Below are 11200 nucleotides of genomic sequence, written 5' to 3'. Positions count from 1 at the left end.
CCAGCCAACTAAGCTGATGGTTGCTATGAGCAATGTGATTCCAGTAATCCAGTTTGATTACTTTTAAAAAGCTGGAAATCTAGATGTTTATGCAAAATGTCCCAATTTTAAAATATTGGCAAAAAATTCAAAACATATTACAATACTTTATGGCCAAAATCATTCAGGTCTAATAAAATAAACCTGCAGTCCAGACTTGTTCTGCAGGCCACCAGTTTACAATCTCTGATTTTTAAAAAATTTAACTAAAACATTCTCTACTTAGAAAATGAAATTCACTTTAGCCTTACCAGTAACTGAATTTCACAAATTTCTAACAAAAAATTTTAATTAATAATAAATTTTATTCCATTGTAGTAAACCTCAAATAGCACAGCTAATAAGGATTAAAGAAGATAGTGTAGGAAAGAGATATTATATAAGTCAAAAATGTTTATATAATATTCTTACTGAGGGCTCTATTTTAACAGGCTAATAGTTAAAACAATCAAGTTGTTGTTAGTTTTCTAATGATGAATGTATAATTTCCTCTCATCTGTCCCACTTTCCTGTGATTTCTTGTGTTTTTGTTTTGTTTTATTGTTTTATTTTATTTTGATTAGAGAGTAAATTAATTCCTACCAAATGAGAAAAGTAAGGCATTCAAAATATTTGAACAACTATTAGTCAACATTACAGTAAAAAAAAAAAAGGGGGGGGAGTGTCTAAAAAAGTCACTTAATTTGAGATTTCAGCTTCATAGCTGTATCTTTAGAGTCATCTTCCTTCTCCTGAGTAGGGAGAATAGAAATTTAAATTCAGACAAAGATTCTCAAGAATGTGTATCTCTTGAAAATTTTTGTTTATCTTTCAAAATGTAACACGAATCAAGAAATGTTGACCTCTTTGGGTATCAAGACCAATAGCAATGAGAAAGTTTGTATATTTTTCTTCCATCCAGATTGTCCAGTCTTCCAAGTTGATCATTTACCCACCAATCTTTGCTTAGCTGTTGCTTCAGACATTTGGATTGGAGTCCTAAAAAAGACAAAACTCTTGAATGATCATCAACGTTTCCTAAAAATTTATGTATCTCATAACTTTGAAATATTGAGAAATTAAAATCAATTCTCTATAGTCACAGTTCCTAGTTTATAGATTATTTGATACATCACAGTGAAGGAGTGAAAACATGGATGTGCAGGGAAAGAAGGTGAGCAAAACACTACACTGTGATCTAAATATCCATCTGGCTAATTAGCATAATATGGAGAGGACGGGGGATCATGAGAAGAGTTATGAGATATTTAGTAATTGTTTTGTATGTATCTTCTTCCATTTCATATCCTTGGTGAGTATTTCTGAGAAAATTGAGAATGTTTCAATTATCATCACTTTTTTTGCTAAGATCCTTCCATCTTGTTCCCTTTGGTTATTGGCCAACTCAGAAGGAAGACATGTTAGTATCCATTCTACAAAACCGCACCAGTGCTATTAGTGAACATCTCCTAGGAAGACGTAGAACTTTTCTCCTTGACACTAGGCATGCTACAAGATTATAATAGTTTGGCTATGCATCTCATGGATCTCTTACCTTAGGTGTAGACATTGGCTTATCCTTAAAAGCAGTAGAAAGAAATACTTTTGAGTCTTTATGCTATATTAAGGACAAAAATAATGGTAAATCATTAGAAATGCTATGTATTTCCCATCTTAGCTATACTGATTTGCTTATTTAAATCATTCTTTACCTCTTTGTCACTCATTTAAATAACACACAAATTTCAGGGTCCAATTTAAATTTCAACTACTTAGTCAATGGATCTTTCTCCTGCTTTAACCACTCCAATCCCATTCATTCATTTTCCCTTCACCATATTCTTCTCATTAGTATCACCTGCTTTGACACAAATAATTTATGAGGAATTAAGTGCTTCATATGTATATGACTGGTTTTCCCACTAAAATTGTAAATATTCTTGAAAAAAAAAACAACCCTTAAATTTTAGTTCTTTCATTTACCCACAACAGAGTACCAAGTATGAGAAAATATACTCAGTAACTACTTGAGTGAACGAATTCTACCTTTTACTTCATATGTACCTGATTTTTATCTCAGGTTTGCCTATATGTTGTCTATTCTTCATGTCCTACCCTCTATAGAAAACTATGACTAATACAGGCCTTATTCTATTTTTATCTCAGGTTTGCCTATATGTTGTCTATTCTTTCCTACCCTCTATAGAAAACTGTGACTAATACAGGCCTTATTCTACCTACAACAAATAAGAAAGTAAAATATAACTTATAATAAAATTTTATATCCTCCAGTCACCATCTAGAAACTATCCTTTGAAGGAGATAGTTTGCCTTCTACAGTAGAACTACATTTCATTTCTTAATAATTATATAACAGGACTACTTTTAATAATAATAAATACCCATAACAATTTATAGATATTAAGTAGGCTTTACTTTCCCAAATATACCTATGTGCTATGACATCTCAGGTTGTCCTAGAGAGCACAAATCTTGATAATAAACCCATAGATTTAGAGACAATATTTGCCTTGGGCATAAGAGACATTTAAAAAATCACCAGTGACCATCTGATACTTACAAGGAAAGAGGAAGATGATAGAGATGTAGGAATTGGTGGTGGTGGAAAATCTGGCTTTGTAATTAGCTATAATAGGTAAAAAAAATAATAATAATAATTCAAAGATGGGGTCTTGAAAACACATGTGCTTAACAGAAAGGCTTAAATCATTTTCTGATATAGAGAATTTAGGACTGTACCCATGAGAAGAGTCTAAGCCCATAAGTTCAGTTACTTTTATTTAGGTATACACAGACAATTCAGACATAAGTCCAGTGCCAATAGACACATGATGAAGATGGCACTCTGTGAAGCAGACTGGCACTTTTCTTGTAATGAGATATCAGCTTTATCGACCTGGTAATTCTGGTTTAGGGGATAACTGTAGGAGTATAATGGGGAGACACACTTTCTCACATTCTGTATTTTTAAAAAGTTTTGCAGAAGAACCTATATTTTTATTAATATTCACACAGATTGTAACATTCTTCCGAAGAAATAATTGGGCACTGTGGGTTGTCTTTTATGAGCATTTCCATGAAGTTAGATTAGAAGTGATAGTTAAGAGAAGTTGCTAACTTACAAAAGAAGCTGGAGGCTCACTGCCCTCTACTGGCAGATCAGGTGCGTGAAGCTTCATCTGACTGATCTAAAAAGAAAAAAGCAAACCTAATTTTAAAATGAAATTATCCATTTTCTAAGTTCAGTTTTCAAACAGGTAGACCCTTCGAGATAGGGAAGATGAGAACTAAGATGACAATAATAGACCAGATGGGAAATCTCTTGGGCTAGCTGCTTGCATTTTTGCTGTGGCCAGATTAGAGAATGGTAAATTTCCATCAAACACATTCTTACCAATGTCATTGTCATTAACCAACTTCTGCTAAAATTTCTAACCTTGCAAAACACAACCATAGCATGAGGGGTTATACATATTACATATATTATCATACATATATACATACTGCTATCTTCACTGGGACATTTCCGAAAGGAAGAAGGACTCACCAGAGAGAGAGATCTGACTTTTTTCTTTATTCTTTATTCTTTTTGCAATTTGTAAACCCTAGCAAAGCAGGCTCTGCATTTTAGGGAGCCTCTTCTGCATTCGATAAAAGGAAGAAAGGAGAACTTTCTTCCTGAATTTGTAGTTGTGGAGCCCACAATCCTTGCTACATATTCACTAGTGAGGTGAATTTATTAAACACTGCTGAGCAGAAGTGATAGATAGGTGGTCAGGAGAAGAGAGGGAGACAATCACAAACTGGGGTTCATAGCAAGCACAGCACAAACTATGATTCACCTCTTGGGGTTGAACAGCCTTCACCGTCTGTGGTTTCTTCTTCTGTCGATGTGGTCTGATGCCAGTGGTAGATAGTGACCTGTTGGTGAAAGTGTAGCATACAAATTGACTTAGTAGTTCCTCCACCATGAGCAGGAAACTCAAGAGAAGTTTGCCTATTTCTTTTGCCCACTGTGTCGTCCTTGGCTATTGATTGGGTTTTCATATGTTCCACAGAACATTCTGCAGGTTTCCATATCCTGTAATTCATAATCACCACCATTGATTTTCTTTTTGATTCTCTTACAGAGCCCTGTAATAATGATGGTGTCTAATCCAACTTTTATCTAAATTAGGTCATTTGATTAATTATTTATTTTATTCATTTAATATTTATTAATTGCCCATCATGGGTGAATAAGTCAGTCTTTAAAACATGCAAGAATGATACTGTGTCAAGACCATGTTTGAAAGACTGACCCATCTAGGTGAAAATCAAGGCTCCACCACTTACTCTGTATGACTTTGAACATGTTTATTAACATGTCCGAATTTGTTTCCACATCAGTAAAATGTGAAGTGCCTGACCTTGTGTGTTTGTTATAAAATTAATGTATAACATCTTTTTATCTATGAGATAGAAATAATACTTATAATCTCATGAAGTTCTCATGAAGATTAAATAAGATAATATATATAAAAAGACTTATCATAGTGCTCGCCATAAAGATAGTGATCAATAAATGTTAGATATTGTATTCTCATAATCGATGCAAAATCTTTAATAATGAGTTATTAATCTTATTGTTAATTATAAATACAGTAATCAACAGAAGCAAAAGACATGTCTTGCTGTGAAGGATTTCCTAGTAAAAGGGATATACAGTCTCTGGTCCAAGAAAAATGTATCTGTACTTATTACTATTTGATGTAAACCAAAATTAAATTTGAAAATTTGGGTCATGTGCTTGAATTTAAAGTAAATTAAAAGCCAACAAGCCCCCAAAGCAAAATAAAAACCTACCTCTGGACTTTCTTCTGTTTCCCTCTGATGCTTTGGTGCTTGATTACTATAGCAACCACCACAAATATGATTGCCACAGGGAACAGCACCCCAACCACAATGGAGAAGTCTGCAACAAAGAGAGCCCAGGCCTAGTGAGAATATGAGAAATTCACAAATATACACCACTCTAGTCCTTATTTCTTTATTTGTTACAAATTCTATCTGTCCTTTCCCTAGAGAACGTGCATTCCCTAGAAAATCCCTAATAGCCAGTAAAAATGCATTTTGTTCATGAATATTGTAATATTATTTAGATAGAGGAAATAAAGAGGAACTGTATAGAAATCTCAAGCAAATATTACTGAGAATTCTGAGAAGGAATAATGTTTATAATTATTGAAAATGAATGGCTGGTAGATTAGAGAGAATATAAAGTAAGGCGGATGGCAGAAGAGTAGTGAAACATTTTAAAGATTCAGCCTTGAAATAAAACAAGGAAAAAGAAACTGAAGTTTGAAATCATATTCCAAGGAACTGAGACATGAGTAAGAGACATAACTGAGTGTTCTGATGATTGCTCTGTATTGCAGTTAATATGGGCAGAAAAAAAATATGTGGTCCTGTGAATTGGAGAATGGTTTGAATGAATTTCCTGGGTCTATATAGTGCTTTTTCTTTTATCTACTAACCTAAGTAATGAATGTAACGTCAACCTTTTGCTAGTTCAAACATTCAGTTTTCTTAAAATAATCAGAAACTGCAGGAACCAGGAGGCACAAATTTGAAGAACAATTCAAAGAGCTCCACTCTATTATTACAGAGATCAGCAAATCAATAATAAGATTATTTTTTGTATAAATGCAACAAAAGTTCACAAATGCAAACACACATACATGCAGACAAAGGTAGATACATCAGAAGTAGAATTCTAGGTAAGATTACAACTGCAGTTCAAATATTTAATACTCTCCACCCTCCATAAAAATTAAAAGAATTGCAGAAATATAGAAAGTAAAGGGATTTAGGTAGACAGAAACAGAGTAAATTATGGCTCCAAACATCAGAATTAAAAGTTATTCTTTCTTGGGAATCTAATGAAGAATCAACTAATTAAAAAAAAAAGTCCATTATCAAAAGTAGATGCTATTCTTTCTTGGGAAGTCAACAGATAATCTGAACTTGGGACAGATGGTTCGTTCAGGCCCATGCCCACCCCTTGTTTATATAGAACAAGAGTTGCTCATGCCTCAGGACAAAGCCCTGAGAACTTCTCTTGAGAAGCAATGGGGCATGCAAGAGCCTGAGAAGCAGCACAGAGGATAATTGCAGATACCCATACTAAATCAGAGAAGAGAGAAGGGAAAATCAAGGAGTGAATGAGTACAGAGGAAAAGCAACTCTCTTCAGGAAGTAAATGACATGAAGACCTCTTTCCTCGAGGCAAAGTACTCTTCACCATGGCAACTAAAGGTGAGGATCCCCACTCTGGCTTCTTCCCACTCTGAAGGCCTGTAAAGAGATGTGCTTATCTAGTGGTAGAGCTCACAGCCAGATCTCCCATCAGGAGAGGCATCGGTAGGTACAATAAGCACACAAACATGCAAAGAAAAACTACGTGAGCTAATTCGAGTCAACCTAATTCCATATGCAAGGAAAGATCACAAATCCTGAAGAGAATCAGCACAATGAAATACAAGAGACAGGGTGAAAAAACAGAACAGTCAAACTCAAAAGAAATAGAGATAAGTCAGAGAACAGAATTAAACCTACAAAAATAATCTGTCATATTTTTAGAGAGGTTTATGAGGATGTCATATTTATGCATTAAGTCAAGGCTGCTATGAAAATGGAACAATTATAAAGCAAGAAAATTTGTGGAATTGAAATAAAATTACAAATATAAAATCTGAGGAGATCTTTTTGTATGTAGAGTAAAAACAGAAGGATGTGGAAAATATGAATAAAAAGTTGTTAACGAGATTTTGATGATGAATATTGTAAATTCAATATCTATAAAACAGAAATTCCAAGAGAGAGAACAGAGGCCATGTAATTTCATGTTATATGAAATAAAAGCTTAGAGAAGAAGAGCCATTTTCTCAGGTTAGATGTGAAATGTTACCTACGGAAGACCTCTGAGGAGTCATCGCAGTCGGGAGGGGCCCAGCCTTCTTTACACTGACACTGGAGCTCATGGTCACACACCTGGGCGAGTAATAATTCTGTCAGTTTCCCCACCAGACTGACTACCAAATTAAGGGCCTAATCATCCACAGGTAATTCTGAAAAAGGAATAAGCCCTGTTCTGTGGCTTTTAGCTATCTACGTAACGTACAAATCAATAATAGGAATTTCGGTACATACCAGGTTCATAGAAAAACTTTTCTTTTGAACCAAACTACTGAGGGGTTAGACAAACTTAATTTTAATCATTTTATGCTGGAATGGGGAAACATTTTCAAAACTCACAGCATGTCCTTTGCACTTAGATGAACAATTGGTTGATTTGTAGGCTCTCTCGATATCCACACATTCTGCATTAATGCAAACCTGAAAGTGATGCGAAACACATGAAGTTGACACTAACGTCCAATGGCTTTGGCTCTGCAAATTGTTGACTCTTTGGAATTTAGTCTTATATTATTAGCCACTATCATCTTTATCAAATTTACTTTTTTCTTAGGGAAATCAGCATTCTTTGGAAAATGGGAAGATGGGATCTAGGTAATTTTTAGCATAAAATATTTGAAAGTCCTCTTTAAAGTTTCCTCACTTCACCCCATTCCTCAGGGGTTATTCCCTTAACCCACCTCTTCAGTCTAACTCTTAAGAGTGACATTTAGCACTGAGCTGAGTACTGCTCATGACACAAGGTACCCATTCCAAACAAAAGTATTATGGAAAATATGTCAATAGCACATCATCTGCAATAGTAAAAAATATTATTTATGTAAAAATGAATATCATTGTTATTATTCTCTTTATTATTATTAGAGCCACTGTCGTTCTTTGAGAATCTACCATTTTGGGGGCAATAAAACTTATGTAGGTTTAACAACCTACCGCTAAACACATAATTGGTACTTATTAAATAATATTGAAGAAAGAAATTCAAACAGGCCCAAATGAAGGACATAAGCTTGAAAACTGTTCCCTTGAAACACAAAAAGGCCTTGAGAAATAAAATACAAAATAAAAACTAAAAAAACACTTTGAATCAAAGCCATAATTTCAATTTACCTTCTTGTTTCCACACTTTGTTCCGTTGGCTACCATGCCTATTTCTTGACTGCTTTCTTCAGGATCAAATGTTTTACATGTCAGGAAAGTTACTATGCGTCCTTTCCAGGGCAAATTGTTTGACCCACCTTGACAGAACAACTTCCCACACGTGATATCACTGAGGAAAAGCCAAAATTTGCTGCAGTTGAAATACTAGGCTCCAAATTGCAGTTTTATACAAATGTAAATAAGCTCCTTGACTATCAATATTTAACTAACAGTGTTTCTCCCTATAGCACAGACTCCTAGTTCTCTTTCAGATCAATTTTACCCCTTATTCTTCAGTGAAAGAACCATTGAATATTGGCAGACACATTGTTGCTATTAAAAAAAGAAAATACACACTCATTTCCCAGATTCTCATGCAGCTACTTTGGCCAATTGCCTAAGGTCTGGCCAATGGAAAGAAAGCAGAGTTTAAGTGTCTTAAGTGTTAGGGAGTACATCCTTCTCTAATTTTTTTTTCCTTTTTCTTTTTGCTTATTGGAAAGTGATAGCTAGAGCTGGAGAAGCCAATGTAGACTAAGAGAAACAGCTGAGAAAGGTGGTCATATCCACGATAGAGTTAGAAGATACGAGGTTGGCCTTCTAACATCATGGAGGACACCTAGGAAATTGATTTCTATCCTGTTTTAGCTAACATTTCTTATTTACTTTCATGAATTACAGCAGAATAACTCTCTCAGCTATGGTTGTGTTAATATAAAGCTGAGCCTTGGTGTATACTCCAAGGCATCATGTGAGGTTACAGAAAGGACTGTCTACCTGAAAATACAGATGAAACTGCTCAGCACTCAATGAAACCATTCATCTACCACTAAGGTGAATAAAGTCAATGCCAATAAAATTGCAGTCAATTTTAGAGAATTCAGAGGAGGGCTGTGAAAAAGTATTCTGAGAATAGATAGAATCAGATTCTTCTGATGTCTTTGGTGGTTGTTAGAAAATATAATTGAGAAGTGGAGAAAGACATGCATTCTCTCCAAACTTGAGAAGGTGTTTTTCTTGAATCGTTTAAGTCTTATAAGGAAGATTCGAGGGCGCAGGGAATTCCAGGCTTCTCTCCAGTCAGTTACTTTTAACAAGTGATAAGAAACCCAGGTAGGGGGAAGAATGAAATGCTTGTATTTCTAGTTGCAGAAATTGTCCAGCGCTCATACAAATGGTGATATGGGACAATGGTGTGTGCACATGATGTAGAGGAAAATAACCCCACTCTCTTTTCCTACATGCTAGCTCTCATACTAAATATTGCCTAGTCTCCCTTTATTTCTTTTTACATAATTTTTTTCCTTTTGAATCTGGCCTGATATCCTATAAAAGATAGACCACAGGAAATGACAATCCATCCTTTAGGCCCAAACTCCCCAAAAGATGAGGCTATGTCCAAAATATAGTTTGTTTGGTAATATCTATCATCTAGGAAAGTTCATGTTTAATAGAAAAACTTTGAGAAATGCTGATCTCATTCAACCTTTTGATGTATATTAAATTGTATCAAAATTTCGAGCAGGTACAAGGAATTTAGTCTATTATAATTTGAATTTTAAACATCAGCTTAAAATTGCAAAATCAAAAAAAATCCTTAAAATCTCAAGTTCATTGAGTGTAATATTCTATAATTTTCTAGAATATCAATCCAAAAGTTAAAACAAATTCTTCAGGTGAACTGACAATTTTTTCTCTTACAAACATTGTATTAGCTATTTCTCTGGCCAAAGTGAGTATCCCTAGGAGTGGAACAGAAAGATTCAAATAATAAGGTCACTTACTTTGCTTTACAAGGCAAGTGTGTGTTGTTCACTTTGCGACAGTACCCGTACTTTGACCCACCTTCATTCTTGCTGTAACATGATTTATCTGCAACCTCGGTTCCTGGGATGAGGCATGATCAGTTGGGACATATTTAAAAAGAAAAAAGATAGAAAATTCAATGCTACAAATTATTAATGAAATATAAAACCAGCAAGAGAAATACTATTTTAGCATACAGTCTTGCATTGCTTAACAATGGCCCTTCTCAGTAACAGGTCATTAGGTGATTTTTGTCATTGTGAAAACATTATAGAGTGCACTTACACGAATCTAAATGGTATAGCTTACTACATACCTAAGCTATATTGTAGAGCTGTACAAAAACATTTTCTTTCTTTATATCTTTATTTTGTAAGCTTTTTCAATTTTTTTGTGTGTTTGTGCTTTTTACACTTCAAAAACCTGTATACAAACAACAACAGAAAAAACTGACACAAACACACACAATAGCCTAGGCATAAACAGGGTCAAGGTTGTCAATATCACTGTCTTCCACCTCCATGTGTCCTCTCACTGTAAGGTGTTCAGAGGCAACAAAACACATGGAGATGTCACCTCGTAGGGTAACAATGCCTTCTTCTGGAACACCTCCTGAAGGACCTGCCTGAGGCTCTTCTTGAGAAGGTATCACTCCTTTCAGAAATATGTCCATGGTGGTTTGCTTGGTTTCTTTTTCTCATCATAGATTTGCTTGTAAATGGATAATGCACCATGAGCATTTCTCCCTATTAATGAAAACCTTTCAGTGTTAGGGTCCATGTTTTCAAACTTTTAAAGGAGCTTGTCGAGTTCTGCAAAATATTCTCTTCTTAAATTTTATATTAGTTTCAGGTTAGACATTTATATAATTTGTAAAGTGATCACCCCGATTACTCTAGCACCCATATGACACTACAAAAGTTTCTTTTAAACCCTTAACTATGAATTTTTAGGGGTGTTCTTCCTTTTCTTCTCCTACAGTTTCCTTTTCTTTTGCCTCTTCTTCAGCTTCTGTTCCAGTTCCAGCTCCAACTACTTTTCATTAGTCAGTTCCTTAGGAGCCACCTGTAGGAGCTCCTCAATGTCATCCTCATCCACACCCAGGTTAAAGTTTTTGCTGTCTCAACTACAGACTTATTGATTATTATAGCCTCCTCATCCTTGGCAAATCCTTTGAAGTCATGAATAAATCCTCTAAGTATCTTCATCCAGATGACATTCATACACTCACTTCTTGGTCATGTCACCCTAAGCCTAA

General features: G+C 34.8%; 1 protein-coding gene across 1 annotated transcript in view; it reads right to left on the bottom strand.

Moving 5' to 3' along the window:
* Positions 1 to 273: 273 nt before the first annotated feature.
* Positions 274 to 11200, bottom strand: part of ADAM28 (ADAM metallopeptidase domain 28) — a 40835-nt gene continuing 29908 nt past the window's right edge. Inside the window, exons 12-21 of the mRNA XM_025050385.1 lie at positions 9921 to 10023; positions 8107 to 8266; positions 7336 to 7416; positions 6993 to 7071; positions 4885 to 4993; positions 3882 to 3960; positions 3162 to 3227; positions 2600 to 2665; positions 1574 to 1636; positions 274 to 1017 (exon numbers count right to left, since the gene is read on the bottom strand). Coding sequence (XP_024906153.1) covers positions 997 to 1017; positions 1574 to 1636; positions 2600 to 2665; positions 3162 to 3227; positions 3882 to 3960; positions 4885 to 4993; positions 6993 to 7071; positions 7336 to 7416; positions 8107 to 8266; positions 9921 to 10023 — 827 coding nt within the window. The 3' untranslated portion in view covers positions 274 to 996. The remainder of the gene's footprint in view (positions 1018 to 1573; positions 1637 to 2599; positions 2666 to 3161; positions 3228 to 3881; positions 3961 to 4884; positions 4994 to 6992; positions 7072 to 7335; positions 7417 to 8106; positions 8267 to 9920; positions 10024 to 11200) is intronic.

The sequence above is a fragment of the Pteropus alecto genome, unplaced genomic scaffold, assembly GCF_000325575.1.
Source record: "Pteropus alecto unplaced genomic scaffold, ASM32557v1 scaffold166, whole genome shotgun sequence".
In the NCBI taxonomy this organism is placed as follows: Eukaryota; Metazoa; Chordata; class Mammalia; order Chiroptera; family Pteropodidae; genus Pteropus; species Pteropus alecto.
Note: the sequence above shows the minus strand (reverse complement) of the source record. Positions and strands in the feature narration are given on the sequence as shown.